Source organism: Salmo salar, chromosome 14 (genome assembly GCF_965601325.2).
Source record: "Salmo salar chromosome 14, fSalSal1, whole genome shotgun sequence".
NCBI lineage: Eukaryota > Metazoa > Chordata > Actinopteri > Salmoniformes > Salmonidae > Salmo > Salmo salar.
The window spans coordinates 83,176,839-83,193,569 of record NC_138304.1 but is presented as its reverse complement, the minus strand read 5'-3'; the positions used below and the strand labels follow the sequence as shown (position 1 = coordinate 83,193,569).

The 16,731-nt window shown below is 42.7% G+C and overlaps 1 protein-coding gene across 4 annotated transcripts in view; it reads left to right on the top strand.

The window, feature by feature from the left end:
* The first annotated feature begins 416 nt into the window (after positions 1-416).
* Positions 417-16,731, top strand: part of LOC106570311 (PHD finger protein 14) — a 539,603-nt gene continuing 523,288 nt past the window's right edge. For all 4 annotated transcript variants that reach the window (XM_082961224.1, XM_082961223.1, XM_082961222.1 and 1 more), the window contains exons 1-6: positions 417-509; positions 1,489-1,605; positions 2,647-2,967; positions 3,061-3,491; positions 4,123-4,270; positions 14,108-14,267. In XM_082961224.1, the coding sequence (XP_082817350.1) occupies position 509; positions 1,489-1,605; positions 2,647-2,967; positions 3,061-3,491; positions 4,123-4,270; positions 14,108-14,267 (1,178 nt within the window). In that variant the 5' untranslated portion in view covers positions 417-508. The remainder of the gene's footprint in view (positions 510-1,488; positions 1,606-2,646; positions 2,968-3,060; positions 3,492-4,122; positions 4,271-14,107; positions 14,268-16,731) is intronic.

The window sequence follows — 16,731 nt, the reverse complement described above, 5'->3', positions numbered from 1 at the left end:
TTTCAGACTTTATTGTCCCTTACGAAAAATGTATCAACCCCTACAAAAATGTCCATGGAATATAATCCACATAATAATGTCCTGTTGCTGCAGGATTATTTTAATGCTGTAGCAACCTGGATGTGTCAATGTGAAATACTGACAGGACTGACAGGCTTACCATGACATCACTGGGACTGAGGTGTATTTCATCCTATCAAAGAAAATACTGCCTACAATGTTAAACATATATTTGTATTGACTATTGAGGGTCCTGGTCTTATGTCCGTATCTGTGTCAAATGCCATTTAAAAAACCCTCTTATTTGTGTTATCTCGTCATACTCCAACCTCGAGAATTTACATAAACCTTCTTCATCATCAAAGACAATTACACGGTTACCAGGGTTACAACATCCCTTTGTGCTGAACGTCACCACTTCTTGTAGCAGACGTGGTGCGCATAACATGTTCTGAGGAGGCGTTCTTTGTGCCATTGTTCAATCAAGTAAAAACGAGAAAACGGATAAAGTGAGTGTTATTTTCAATATAATGCACATTTGATAGAAGAAAGTAGCATGCTTTTATGCAGAAAAAAAAAACATTTTCCGAAGAGAATGGAATAAACATACCTACGGTCCGTTCGAGTCATTGCTAGCTAGCCTCACAGTTGACGGCTGTTTATCTTGCTAACGTAGCTATCTAGCCAGCTCATAATCAATAACGTTATCTAATTAGCTAGCTAACTACATTGTAACAGTTGTAGCTATGCTTTTGGATTATCTGTCAAAACATGTGTTTTGTAAGCTAGCTTTAGCTAGCTAGTAGCTAACAGGCTAGCTAGATAATTTGCCAGTTAGTTAGTTAGCAAGCTATCTATCTAGCTAGCATTATCTGCTTAATAATTGAATGGAGAAAGCTAGCGAGCTCTAGTTATATCCCTGCAGGACCAGCTAGCTGTGCTTTACATGCACTGCATAACAACATGCACTCTTGTCTCAACAAAGTTACCACAGACAGAGATGTGTGTTGCTATGATTACCAGCACCGCCGTCTTCCCTGTGGCTCAGTTGGTAGAGCATGGTGTTTGCAACGCCAGCATGGTGTGTGCAACGCCAGGGTTGTGGGTTCGATTCCCACGGGGGGCCAGTACAAAAAAAAAAATGTATGCATTCACTACTGTAAGTCGCTCTGGATAAGAGCGTCTGCTAAATGACTAAAATGGCAATGTAATAGCGGTGCTTGCATATGCTATATTGTCTGATCCCCAGACCATTCCATTTGATCATTACAAAATCACAAAGCAAGGCAGCTGAAAATTTGCAGCAGAATAAAATGCAGTATTTATTTTGTTTGTTTTGAGCTATTTGTAATCATGATTTGAATTTATGTTTGCAACGTTCAGTACATTAAATGACGACCCAGGCCATGCTTTGAATTATAATAATGGTGGTGCTTTTCTTCCATGGCACTGAATCCCCTCTCCGCTCTTCTCCTCCTCTCTCCCCAGTGGACCGTGGGTCAAAGCGCAGGCAGGTGAAGCCTCTGGCTGCCTCTCTGCTGGACGCTTTAGATTATGACAGCTCAGATGACAGCGATTTCGAAGTGGGAGACGCAGATGCCTCAGGTAACCAACAGCAGTGAGGGTCCTCTTCCATCCACTCCCCCTGTAAATTACAATTTTTTTCCCACCACATATGCAGTTATTTCCTGTTATGTTGCGATTCACATCATCTGTCAGCTCAGATAGAACTGGAGAGGAGAAAGGTGGAACTCGGAATTAGGCCTTCAAACCAAAAATGAAATGTCCCCAAAAGCAAGTCAGTGGTTTCTATTGCAGACTAAGCTTCTCATCATGAATGCTCTATTTAGCTGTGGCTTGAATAGCTTTGAATGACATTTCAATGTGCAGCTGTGATATCTTCTCCACCAAGATTCTCTGTCCGGTGTGTCTGCCAGTGCCGCCCCACTGTCAGGTGCAGGCGTCCCGAAGTATAGATGAAGACCTCATCACCCTGCTTGTCTGTGTCTGGTAGCGACCTTGTAGAGCGGTGTGCTTCTCACTGACTCCCTGCATGATCTAGAGACAGGCTGTGGCCACTGAGGCGATCTCGACCTGCCACTGTCTGCCTGGGCTGGATTTATCGCTCTGGTCGGCCCTGAGGTCTCTATCCATCCTATCTGAAACACACACACACACACACACACACACACACACACACCACACACACACACACACACACACACACACACACACACACACACACACACACTGTGGCCAAGAGCTGATAATGAGATTCTACAGTCAGTTGAGAACAAATTCAGTTGAGAACAAATTGAGAACAAATTCTTATTTACATTTTACAATGACTGTGATCCTCCTGGGCTCTGTGGTTTTGATCACTGGACCTGTCAACTGAGGCCTTGAAATCCAACAGCTCTTGTTAATCTGATTGTTGATCTGCATTGCAGATTAGAGAGCTGAATTCAACTTCGCTGTTATCGCTTATCAACATGATTTGATCATAACAGTCCTTCAGGTCATGTTTATCTTTAAGTGTCTCAATACAAGAAAATAACATCAAAAGAGAGAGATTATGACAGCAGACATTCTTTGATTCATACTCCATGTTGAACATGCCTTCTGTCCTTCTCTCCCCTGCTCTAGGGTCAGAGGGTAGTGCCATTGGGAGTGATGAGGAGGGGTCCAAGGAGGAGAGCGCTGCTGAGGACTCTGACAATGACAGCGGCTCGGACAACATCGGCTCTGCAACGGACGGCATCGATGAAGAACAGACCAAGGAGCTGACAGGTGACGACACCCCCACTGAGGAAGAGGAGAAGACCAAGGAACAGCAGCCATCCTATGACACTAGCACCACCACCACTAAAGACCCTGCTCCATCAGGGGTGCCCAGGGGCCGACGGAGGAGAGAGGAGAAGGCCTCGGACACAGAGGCTGGGAGCGGAGGAAGCGGGAGTGGCACAGGTAGGCTGTTTTAAAATGTATTTTTTATATTCATGTTTTGAAATTATGTTTTTGGTAAACGTGACCAATAAAACCCCTTGAACTTTCATCCAGGTAGTGGTAATGCACAGGACGGAGGCTCAACAACGGCCGCCACACAGGAGCCCAAGAAGTGGAACCTGCGTCGGAACCGACCCATGCTGGACTTCACCACCATGGACGAGCTCAACGAGATGGACGACTACGACAGCGAAGACGACAATGACTGGAGGCCCTCCGCCGGCAAGAAGAAGGGCAAGACGGCGGCTGCCCAGAAAGGAGGGAGCGAGGGAGAGGAGGACGAGGAGGACCACGACGGAGGGAGCGGTAGTGATGATGATGACGACAACGAGGATGACGATGGTGGTGATGAAGATGAGAATGAAGAAGGGAGCAGTAGCGACAGTGATAAAGAGGTGAAGAAACCCAAGAGGAAAGTGAAGAGCAGCAGTGTGTTTGATGAGGAGCTGACCAACGACAGCATGTCACAGGGAAAGAGCAATGAGGTAAATACAGCGTCATGTCCTTGTCCTCAGTATCACAGTTTGTTGTTAGCAAACTGCCTCAGGCCCTCAGCATTTAGGTGTATCATGTAGTCGTGAAAGTTGTTAGACAAGTTTGCATAACTCTCTAAACCCTTCATTGGATCCAGTGTGTTAGCCAGCCCAGCACTATGTTGCTATGTGCCACAGAGTTCTATAATCCAATGAGGAGATTGGATGGTATCAGAGTGAGACAACCACAGAAACCGCTAGAGAGCTACAGCTCTGTGTTAGGCTAATCGACTTAGCTTGGAGTCCATCAGTGTGAATGAGATTTAGCCTACTACTATCTATCAGTAATGATCTGTGGCCAGAGGAGAGGGGGGATTGTGAGAGGTTTTAGACTTACAACTTGGACAAACTTTGTTTGCAGAGGCCGGAAACTTTATTTTTGGGGTCCGGTGCATACAAGCATATTAGAATCACACGTAACCGTGTGTTACATTCAAACACGGAGATAAAAATACTTTTTTTAGATAAATTTAACCTAGTTAAAAATATGTATACAACAGCCCAACACAATGTAGTGTGGTCGGGTGCATTTATAATAGTTTTACTGAAACTTTACTGTGTCTCCCACTTCCTGTCTACCCAGGATGCCTTGCTGGAGCGTGCCCAGACGTGGAGCGCGGCGGCCCAGAGGATGGAACACATCCTGATCTGCTGTGTGTGTCTGGGAGACAACAGCGAGGACGCTGACGAGATCATCCAGTGTGATAACTGTGGCGTGACCGTACACGAAGGTTAGCAGCTCCAGATAGATAGGTTACTGTATATAACAGTCCCACCAGGGAAAAATACTTTGAACCAAGGTTGTTTCAACGTCATCTGTTGTATCTTTTCAACATACTGCCGTTGGCATCAATTGAACTTTTGGGTGAAAATGCAAAAAGTGGTCAAAGTACACTAATTTCAACCAGATTTCAACCACAAATCAACGATAGGATTTCAAGGGTTGGTTTATTTCAAGTAAAATTCATGTTTGTGGACAGGTTTTTGCCTGGAGAGGTAGCCTTTTCTTATTCTATGGGAAGCACAGATCAGAAACATTTAGAAGGGCTAGGACTACATTGGTAGCTGTTCAGGTTTGGGTCAGAAGAAAAACATTTTCTGTCAAGGCAGAGATTTAAAGATGAGACAGTGTTTGCGTGCCAGGCTGGGGTTACAGAAGTTTTGGTTGCAAGTTCCATATACCCACAACCAGAAGCAAACACAAAATAATCACCTCTTCACCGTCCAGAAGTGCATTCTCCCCATACAGTCCTGGCCTGGGGAACTAACAGACTAACCCTCTTCATCTAGCATTATTAGCTCATTATGTCTCCCTCTGACTGGTTGGAGACAAAATCAATGGCTCCTTAAATCGTCTGTTAGATGTGGCCTTCTCCTCTGGACAGGCGTGGTAACGCTGCCCATGCACACAACTGATCAATGTGACAGCTATAATTTTCAATTACGACCACTTTATTTATTTATTTATTTATTTACAGATGTTTTACTGATTTTTAAGCCCCTAGAAACGGAATGTATGCACACATGTAGGCACGTACGCACACACTATGGCCACTGGCAGCACTAAATCAGAGGGTAACCTTGAAAGAGCCAGAGTCTTTCAAGTGCAGTGTTGCAAGTCAGTCCTTCGAGCAACACTCACACAGATGCTCTTAGGGAGAGACAGTACGCACACACCCCACTCAAGAATCATGGGAGAGGAGCACAGGCCTAATCACCAATGGTGTATGAGCAGAAGTACTGTAGGACACTAGTAGCTGGTTCTACGTTTATCTCCTTCCCTCTCTCTATCTCTAACACACACATCTCCCTCCCTGTGTTAATATTGTGTTCCTCTGAGACCTGTCTAATCTCCATGAGAAGAGGCAGAGCAGAACAGAGGGGACCATGCTGAGTCAGGGATTGGAGAGACCAGAGCAGAACAGGCAGGAGGAGCACTTTGAGGCCAGTTCTTAGGTTGTGTTGTTTTACCAGGTGGAATAAGTTACTTTTCTCAGGCTATCTGGTCTTGTAAAACGTTTCCGGTCATTTATTGTACCTGCAACTTCATAGGTTTAAAATAAACCAACTAGTTTGGATTTTGATGAAGTTGCATTGTTGATATCAAGGATCAACAGCTGGAGTATTAATCTTTGTGCCTATTATCTGTACCGTAGTAATGTATTAAGGCTCCTGATCAAACAATGCATATTCCTGTTCTACTTTACTACAGGGCCACAGAACAAGTTGTGCTCCATAAGAAAATGCCCAAGCTATAAATGTTTTTGCTCGTAGTAACATACAGCATCCAATGATTTTTGTCCTCCCTATATATATGCTGTCCATGTATTCCCAATGTCTTGCTCAATTACAGTTGGGAAAGAATTTACCATTTACCAACCAGACTTTCTCCGGCTATTACAAAATCAATTGAATCGGAATGGCCTTGTATTACAATCTTTCATTTTCTTTCTGTTGCAACGAAGAGAGCGAGAGGATGCACATTTTGCAAGGGGGGGGGACTACACAAATGCAAGAGCGGAAGGAGAGAGATGGAGAGGCGTAGAGAGTGAACGAGTGGAAGGGGATGGCAAGAGGGAGTGGGAGGACTGTAGAAAATGCACAAAAAGACATGCATACAAGTTGGAGGACTGTAGAAGAGTTAGATAGCGACAAAGAGGAACTCTCTCTTTCTCCTTCATTTGCCTCGGCATGGCATTTTCCCCTCCCGTGGTGGAGAGGGGCAGGTAGGTAGGAGTGTCGTGGCCGCCCCCGACTGAACAGACATCTGTTCCATACTGAACACTGCCCCACCCTCGCCAGCCACTTCTTAGACACACACACAAGGCCCTCCTTCGCCAACCGCCTCCAACCTTTGGGTGCCAGCTGCGCCATGGTGCCAGGCGCCCTGAGGGAGAGGGGGGTTGATTGGTTCAGGAGAGGGTTGGCCCCAAACAGCTGCCTCCATGTCACAACTGCTCACCTGCAGCCATGCGCAGCAGCTTGGAAAGGTGACCCCACCCATCCTCACACACAAACACGTGCGTACCTACCCACGCAGCAATGCAGAACCTGTCATATGCATGGGACGGTGCTGGCATGAAATTGAAAACAGATTCTGTGCCTAGTGCCCCTCCCACCCTGAGGAGAAGAGAGGAAAGTGAACTGGTGTTTTGCCACCTCAGGTGTTTCAACTGTAGTGGGAGGTGGAGCGGATGCTAAAGCAAGGCTGCTGCTGCTGTCACTAACGTATAACTGTGACCTAGCTTGTTCAGTTGTTCCTCTTGAGACTCTATGGGATTGTTCTGTTAGCCTTTTTGGCTCCAACTAGCTCACATATAGCTCATGGTTTTGGGGTCAAAAGGTGCTGGGTTGTCCTCCATCCTCCTTTCTCTGGGCTGTAGAGGCACAGTGCTCTTAAAAAAAACAAGAGGGTGAAGCGGGAGAACAAGGGATGGTAACAGGAAAGAGAGAAAGCGAGAGAACAAGAGAGGGATCGTAAGGAAGAGATGAGCTGTCATTATATGCAGCTCGGGTGAGTCATCCGACCACTTCCTCTCGTCTCTCTGCTTGACTCCAGAACTCTTTGTTCTCCTCTTTGTTGCGCTGCACATTCCCTCGTTCAGACACTCTCCTCCTCAGACCAGGGGAAAGGAGTGATGGATGAAAAATGAAAGGAGAAGATGCAGGATGTCCAGTGTAGCGAGGGGAAGAGATCAAAAGGCTCGGTGAACACTGAGCAGAGGCCCAGAGAGCCAGTTGTCAGTACAGACAGCCTGTTTCTATCACAGCAATGTACTATGCAGACTAGCTGCTTTTGATTAGCATGGGCTAGTGTGTGTTTCTGTGTGTGTGTGTGTGTGGGTGTGTGTGTGGTGTGTGTTGTGAATGATGACAGACATCATTAACTGCACCACTGTCTCTCTCGGTCTGCTTTATGTCTTCTGGACTGAAGCCTAAATGCTAATTCTAGCTTTTCAGTAGCGAAGACAGTCACTTGTTTGTTGTTTTTATGTCCCTTTGCAATTTCTTTTCTTTTTCGTCTTGCCGTTTTACCATTTCAGCAGTGTAATGGTATCCGGTGTCATTTTAAAGCAGCACGGCTGTTAAAATGCTCTCCCCTAATAAAGAACATTACATTGTCATTAATAGGCCTAGGATGAGTCCCAAATGGCACCCTATTCCCTACATAGGGCTCTGGTCAAAAGTAGTGCACTAATAAGGAATAGGGTGCCATTTGGGACGTGTACTCATTCTACCACCAATTAAATCCCTGTGCTATTGATTTCACTCCCTAACGAGTTCTGGACCGTAAAGTTAATTATTTTCTCAAATGTGCTTAATTCATTAAGGCTCCGCTGTTTGGGCTTATTTGTTTAAATGCATATTCAGTAGAATAAAAAAATGTTTGGGGGGGATGTTTTTTGTTGTCGCTGCAATGGACATCACATTTAGTAGTTCAAACTAATTAAAAAGTATGAGATTTTTTTTTCTTCTCGTTTAAAACAAACTTTTATTGTGTTTTACATCCTTGGGCTAAACACTGGTGGGTGGAGTGTACTAAGCCCAGGCCTAGAAATCACAGCTAGATTTTTTTAAGAGTCCCTACTAGGGCTGTTGCGGTGACCGTATTACCGCCACACCAGCGGTCACGAGTCATGAAGGAAGTCAAATTCCACGTGACCGTTTAGTCACTGTAATTAGGCTTCTCCAAGCTCTGATTCTGCTGATGGTCATTAGTAGCCTACCAAACTAGCTAACTGCCTGGTACTCAGCACTATATTGTCCCTCTAATCACTCTGACATCAATGCAAATGTATCGAAAATCTAATCAAACACTCCAGCCTAGCTGGCTGGCATGAAAATGAATCACGCAAAAAGCGTCCTCCATTCGTTATTTAAGTGCATAGATGACATGTATTTTTTCCCGCTGCCCCTGTTTCGATACAGGTGCATGATAATGGTCTATTCTTAAGCAAAACAAATTTCAGACATTCAGTACCAGTCAAAAGTTTGGACTCACCTACTCATTCAAGGGTTTTTCTTTATTTGTACTATTTTCTACATTGTAGAATAATAGTGAAGACATCAAAACTATGAATAACACATATGGAATCATGTAGTAACTAAAAAAGTGTTAAACAAATCAAAATATATTTTATATTTGAGATACTTCAAAGCAGCCACCCTTTGCCTTGATGACAGCTTTGCACACTCTTGGCATTCTCTCAACCAGCTTCATGATGTAGTCACCTGGAATGCATTAGAATTAGCAGGTGTGCCTTGTTAAAAGTTAATTTGTGGAATTTCTTTCCTTAATACGTTTGAGCTAATCAGTTGTGTTGTGACAAGGTGGTATATAGAAGACAGCCCTATTCGGTAAAAGTCCAAGTCCATGTTATGGCAAGAACAGCTCAAATAAGCAAAGAGAAACGACAGTCCATCACTACTTTGACTGACCTTCATGTCTTAATCTGGAAAATGTCAATAACTTTGGAAGGAGAAGGGCACAATGGCCGCTGGCCGCAAACGGCATGGATTTTTAAGGGTGCATTACGGCCACACAAAGGGGAATTCCGGCGTGAAATTATAAGCATTATCAAGTAATTGTCAAATTGTGAATGAATGACTGGTGTACAGCATGGACAAAAAACAAAGCAGAGCTCATGCCTTTTAAACAACTATTTTCAAATCATCATTAGATTCTCATCATGCAGCCTTACAATGTATTAAACATCAAACATATAGCCCAATGTTTGTAGAACAACTAAAGTTACATTAATAACTCTAAATTAAGCATGTAGGAGTACCTATTTCTTTGTTAACCGCTCAACACAGAATAGCCGTGTGCGCACTCCCTCAAATCGTTCAGAGAAAATATCCTTTCTATTTTATTCAGCTTTGTTCAATTGTATTCTTCATACTATAAAATAATGCCACGGAATTCTAAGAAAATCTTGTCTGCTAAATGAACTAGTGTAGCCCACAGCCAAATGACATAGCCACATCAGGACAACTCAGAGTATGCTATTCTGTTCTTCTGAAATAGACTACATTTTCTTCATATCATGTTTCTTCAGACCTGTCTAAAATAAGTAATGGATTTATTGTGAAGGTGTAGGCTATATTACATGGATTTATTATGATGGTTTAAGCTATATTACATGGATTTATTGTGAAGGTGTAGGCTATATTACATGGATTTATTAGACTTTTGAAAATGTAGATGTTCTAAAGGTCAGCATCAGTGGTTTGTAGGCTGTGTGGAAGCCAGGAGATGCTGAATGTGTTTGTTAACTGTCAATTACCGTGAGACCGACAGTTATTTGCTTGACAATCACCAGCTGACAAAATGTTGTGACCGCCACAGCCCTACTCCTTACAATGCCCATTTGTGACTGTAACTGGTCTGGTGTGTGTCATACTATAGTAACTGCAGAAAGACAGTTGACTGAGGCCCCAGTAGATTACGAATGTCCTCTCTCTCTCTCTCTCTGACACTCTGACAGTGTCCTTGGGGCCTTTGTACTGTAAATCCGCTACAGATATCGTACAGGCACAAATCCTACACAGTTTCCTTCTATCCTCCTTTACTGTAGGTATGCTTCAGTGTATGACTGCGTCTGAAATGGTACCCCATTCCTTATATTGAGCATTATGTTCAACCGGTTGTCCATTTCATATGACATAGTTTAGTCTGTTGCAGAACTGTAAAGAGTCTTTGTACTGTTTGAAGTATAGGCCTAGTAGCCTATGCATAGTCATTTGTCAATACCTGCTCTTGTCGTTCCTCTGTCACGCAGTCCTCGTAGGAGTTCCATTTGAAGGCAGCCTTGGTAAGGCGATAGCAGTTTTAGATGAGGTTCATAAAGTGCTTCGTGCTTAGCAGACATATGGCCTCCATATTGTCCTGTTGTACACCAGGGTAATTAAGGGCCTAGCTCAGCTCAAGGTTAAAAACCCTGTTTTCCCTCATGCTGTTTCAACTAACTGCAGAAACATTAATGCCACAAGGGCAGCCCCTGAAGCCACTGAAATGCATTTAAAGGCCCACGCCTTAATAAAAAAAAGAACCCAACAGCCCCGCCACTGGATTTTCTATGATGAGGCTGGAGAATATTTTTCTAACCACTCTAAGGCATCTAACCGCTCTCTAAGGCATCTAACCGCTCTCTAAGGCATCTAACCGCTCTCTAAGGCATCTAACCGCTCTCTAAGGCATCTAACCGCTCTCTAAGGCATCTAACCGCTCTCTAAGGCATCTAACCGCTCTCTAAGGCATCTAACCGCTCTCTAAGGCATCTAACCGCTCTCTAAGGCATCTAACCGCTCTCTAAGGTATCTAACCACTCTCAAATGCATAGTAAATGTCTTCAGTGTCTTCAAATGAATTCAATCCTAGAGGAGGAGAAGTACAGATGAATGAATGAATGAATGAATGAATGAATGAATGAATGAATGAATGAATGAATGAATGGGACCCCAGCACCCACAGAGGAAAGCAAGTCATTGTGAAGCTGCTTATTGACAGTTAGTTTTCATTTTAGAAATGGCCTTGTAATCCATTATCAGGCCTTTGTCAGATGAGAACATTGAATTATACTTATTATTGAATTACCCCTTTCCCTCTCTGTCTCAGTCTTCCTTTCAAAACAGGTTTAGCAAATCTAATTGAAATGCAAAATTAATACGCTATCAATCCGTAGTAGCCTTGTGGTTTTTCTCCCCTTTATAACGAGTAACTGATTTATTCTATGGTTTACTGGCCATGGGAATGATTGCATTGTTTTTAAAAAGGAGGAGAATAAAGTAATGTTTTGAGAGATCGCTCTCCGTCTTATGGAATTTGAATTCAGTGCTGATGATTTAAAGGAAGATCTGAAAACCATCCTTCTGAAAACAGTCACACACACATCTGTCATGAAAACCATCAATTACATAATGTGTAATTGGTGTTATTCAGTGAGATCAGAGTTGTGTGTGTTGTCTCTGATGCCCCATTTTGCACACCGGCTCTGCTTATATGAGTGCTTTTGAATAGGTCCACTTAATCTTGGAATGGAAAGTGTTACCATTCATGAAAAAATTGAATTGAACTAATCTAAGAGCATCCATCTTGAACGTGCTGGATGCTTGAGTTTTTTTATTTTTTCGGTGGGAGAAAAATAAATATTTTGACAGGCAGCCACAGAGTGAGATGAATAGATTCAGCTGGAGATAGAGATTAGAATAGAGTAAATGTGAGTAAAACCACATGAGTTAAATCACAAAAAGCGTATATATTTCAAACCTGTTTTTACCTAGCCTAATGGTTTATTGAATTGATTAAAACTGAATGTAGGAAGAGAACACCGCTGTTATGACATTTCTCAAAATGTACATAACAGCGGTGGACTTGAGATATTTGTGTATTCCGTAATAGACGTGAGGAATATTGATTTGTTCCACTTCCGTCTGAATTCATTTGCATTTGAAATCTAAATGGGATGTAATGATGAATGTAATGATGGAACAAGTAGCACTGAAGCAGCATAGATAATAATGAACTGAGTTCCCCTTTAATGGCGCTGCTCTGACAGGTGTGTTTGTGTGCTCTCTCTCCACCTCACTCTCAGGAGGAGGCAGAGATGGACATTATGTTGGGTGTGTTGAGAACCGTACAGAGATGATTAGTGTGACATCGCTGCCAACATGAAAATGGGAACCCAGCTATGGACTGTCAAAATAACTGATTGCTCTCTCACCAATATGAGGTGTGCCCATTACTTCACCTTTGATCCTGGGAAGAAGAGAGATACTCCAACACTTCCTCCCTCATCTACATATTAGAACAGATTGAGATTCAGAACCACACACACACACACACACACACACACACACTCATATTCACACCTGTATATGTTAACACCAAATACCCAGAGAGACCTTTCTTTCACTGTTAAATCTTGATACAGTTAAAAGTACATCTTGATTTAGTAGACACTATACACTACCCCTACCCCCTATAGCCTCTTTAACTGCCAAGCTCGTCATTTCTGACAAGAATAATCTTCACTTGGAGGATTATAAAGCTATCCCGTAGTCATCACTTTTGGTCAGCTTAGCTCACATTAGCCAGCACCCCATGGCTTCGTGCTTCCAGCTTTGTATCTCGGTTCAAAAGGAACATCGGAGATTTGCGGAGACGGTTCAGCCGTAAGTCGGTAAAACCAGATCGTTCACAACCCGGTTTCTTTGATTAAAAGCACCAATCACTATTAAGCACAACTGTTGCCAGCAGTATTTTCAGTAATATATTTTCTTTAAGAAAATGAACCTTGAGCTATATTGGAGCACCTGGGGACTTAACCTCTTGACGCACATACTGCAGGGGGAAGCATTGAGAAGGAAGGAAATGTTTTTTGTTTTCTTGTTGTAGTTAAATGTGAGGTAGAGATCGTGGTTTGGAGGTCAGGGTGAAGCTCCAGCTGTGTACTAATTACCCTATTGAAATAATCAGTGCTTGAATGATGTAATCCTGACTTGATTGATGTAATCCTGACTTGATTAATGTCATTCTGACTTGGACTTCCTCTCAGTTTGAAGCCAATTACCTGGTCGTAAATAAACCTGCAGGATACAACAGTACACTATATAACCACCCCCTATTTTCTACACTGACGAACATCGCTTTCAATCCACTCTAGCCTGTCTATTCACTGTGATGCAGAACAAATGGACACAATCACAGAGCACCTATAGAGGACATCTACGCACTGAGAGAAAGAAAAAAAACATGCACACAACTGAATAAACATTGCCGTCTGGTGTGGCTTCTGGATGTTTGCCGCCAGTGGGTCTTCAGACTGGACTGATTCCCCAGTGTGGTCCAGAGTGACGAGCATACAGAGTATGTACAACATTGAGCCTTTGATTTGTGAGTCTCTCCCATAGCTCAGAGAGCCTGGAGGCTGTTTGACTGAATTAGGAGCCAGTGTGTTATCTCTCCAATGGAAGGCAGAGCGGCTGATTGCTGCCCTCATTGGTAGTGCGGATCACGTTCAGCCAGTGTAATAGCAGCCATAGAAACCGCATCAACGAAAGTAATTGTTTTGGCAACCCTGGAAAATTAAGAATACAACATTAACATGCTTTGCTTGTGGCTTCTCTCTCTTCTCTAGTCTTAGGTCTCGATAATATGATCAAATGTTCCCCATTTAGAAAGCTGGAGCAAAAGGTTTAAGAGAGAATCTGAATATTTCTGGAGGTTTTAGGAGAAACTAGCAAACAGCAAGTTGACACCATGTTGTGTGCTTGTCAGGGCATTGTTCTCTGGTCTTCTCAATCCTAGGTGTGACACAGCCTTTGCGCCTTTTAAGAGGATCCACCAACTTGTAATGGATTCTGCAACCCTTACTCTGATAGTCAGAGCTATTGCTTGATAGAATAGACGCAAATCTGTAAAGTTGGAACTGTTAGCTACTAGCTAACGACACAATGTTCACAGGAAATGTAAAACCTAATGAAATATGTTAGCCAGTATTAGCTACCGGTCAGCGTTATGGAAAGCACCTCTGATGTAATTGACAGACATTCTACATGTGTTCCAGGTTGCTATGGAGTGGACGGGGAGAGTGACTCCATCATGAGTTCCGCCTCGGAGAACTCCACGGAACCGTGGTTCTGCGACGCTTGCAAGAACGGAGTCACGCCTAGCTGTGAGCTCTGCCCCAATCAGGACGGGATCTTCAAAGAGACTGACGCTGGGAGGTGAGTCATGATTCACATGATTTAATTTGCCTGTTTCGGAGCATTACATTGAATCAATCACGTGCACTGTAGGAATTGCAATCAACACACTAGGAATTACCTACACTATAGGAAATCAACACACTAGGAATTACCTACACTATAGGAAATCAACACACTAGGAATTACCTACACTGTAGGAAATCAACACACTAGGAAATCAACAAAAGTTGTTGGCCATTAATGGTCATTTACTGTAGACAAGCCTCTCTCCATGCCTACATTCAGCGTTGGAGAAAGTATAGAAGATGGAGAAGGGAGAGAGAAAGTGAGGGAGAGAAAGACGGGGGAAAAAAGGAGAGAAGGGTAGGAATACAGAGAGGGGGAAAGAATGCAAGTGAGGGAAGGAGAAGAAGATGGGGGAAGAAAAAGAGAGGAGAGACAGTGAGGGATAGCGAGAGAGAGAGAGAGTGTTATGTGAAGCGTGGAGACTCCAGCCACGCTATCGCTGATGGTGCTCCTCAGCCAGCCTGCACCCGAATTTACTACTTCACTAGAGCATGAAAAACACAGCAAATTAAACTGTGGAGATGGATATCTTTATATTGGACTTCGGATTCTCTTCCCCAAAGTCTGCATGTGAAATTGTGTCACACCAAGCGGATGCTCAGTCAGAGAGTGTGGCTTGGGCTGCTGAAATCAACTACTGAAGATTTCCACGTTTTTAAGTGTTTAAGTGATTCATTTCAGTTAATTTTTCATTGTTTACATTTTACGCTTTTGCAGTGCCTAATTTAATAGAGCTTTGTCAGCACAAATTTACTTATATAACTTAAAGGAAAAATCCCCCCCAAAACCACTCATTCCTATTATTTACATTGTTACATAACACTAATATGTGAGAACAGTATTTTTTGTGAACAAATATGTCATTTTGTCGATATAATAAGGTTGGTAGCAACGTAAACATTGTTGTGGAAATCTGTTGCAGCTCAAGTCGACTACAACACCCACAATGCAATGCTCTCTCTATTGGCTGGCTAGCTAGCTAGCAAACGTAGCTACACACAATAATACCAAAGTCAATATCAGCATGTGAAGTAGCTAGTTGGCTGTAAAATCGCCTGAACAAATTGCACTATCAATTTGGGAGTCTACAATCTCACCATGTTCATCCTGCAGATTGATGTGCCTCACAGAGTGGAGTCTGACATTCACAACGACACCATGCAATACACCCTGGACTGAAGAGGCAGACAAATAGGAGAAATGTGTTAGACCCTCTTTTAAATTACACATTTCTTGAGGTAGGAATATCACAAAATATGATCGATGGCTAATTTGAGAGAAGACAACTTCCCGCATTATGACATTGGCCAGTATTGAAATCTGACCTTTATGAATCTAAAAGTCATATTCCTATTAACTTCCAGTGTAGTGAGAGAGACTTTATCACAATGCTATATCATACCGGCAGAAGCTAGGATATGCATATAATTGGTAGATTTGGATAGAAAACACTCTGAAGTTTCTAAAACTGTTTGAATGATGTCTGTGAGTATAACAGAACTTATTTGGCAGGCGAAACCCCGAGGACAAACCAACCAGGACTTATTTTTTGTTGAGGTCACTCTCTATTCAATGGGGTTTCATTGGGAATCTAGAATTCTAAGGCAGTTGCTTGCAGTTCCTATCGTTTTCACTGGATGTCAACAGTCTTTAGAAATTGGTTGATGTTTTTCCTTTGTGTAATGAAGAAGTAGCCCTGTTCAGAACGAGGGTCGAGGGAAGTGTATTGTTTGATAGAGGCAGGTGACCTGAAAAGCACGCTCCACTTTGTTTTCCTTCGGTATTGAACGCAGTTTATCCCGTCTTAAATTTTATTGATTATTTATGTTAAAAAATACCTAAAGTTGTATTAGGAAAGTTGTTTGGACAAAGATTACAGGTAACTTATGAGATATTTTGTAGTCATGTTGCGCGAGTTGAAACCGGTGTATTTTGAATCATACGCGCCAAATAAATGGACATTTTGGATGTATAACGACAGAATTTATCGAACAAAAGGACCATTTGTGATGTTTAATGGACATATTGGAGTGCCAACAGAAGAAGATCTTCAAAGGTAAGGCATGCATTATATGTTATTTCTGACTTTTGTGTTGTGCCTGGCGGGTTGAATTATGATTTCATGTGTATGTTTGCTGGGGTGCTGTCCTCAGATAATAGCATGGTTTGCTTTTGCCGTAAAGCCTTTTTGAAATCGGACACTGTGGTTGGATTAACAAGAAGTTTATCTTTAAAATGGTGTATAATACTTGTATGTTTAAGGAATTTTAATTATGAGATTTCTGTTGTTTGAATTTGGCGCCCTGCAAATTCACTGGCTGTTGTCGAGGTGGGCCACATATCCCAGAGAGGTTTTAAAGATGCATTATAAAGGTTTTGTATAATTTCAGCCAGTAGCTTTGAAAGTAGCACTCAC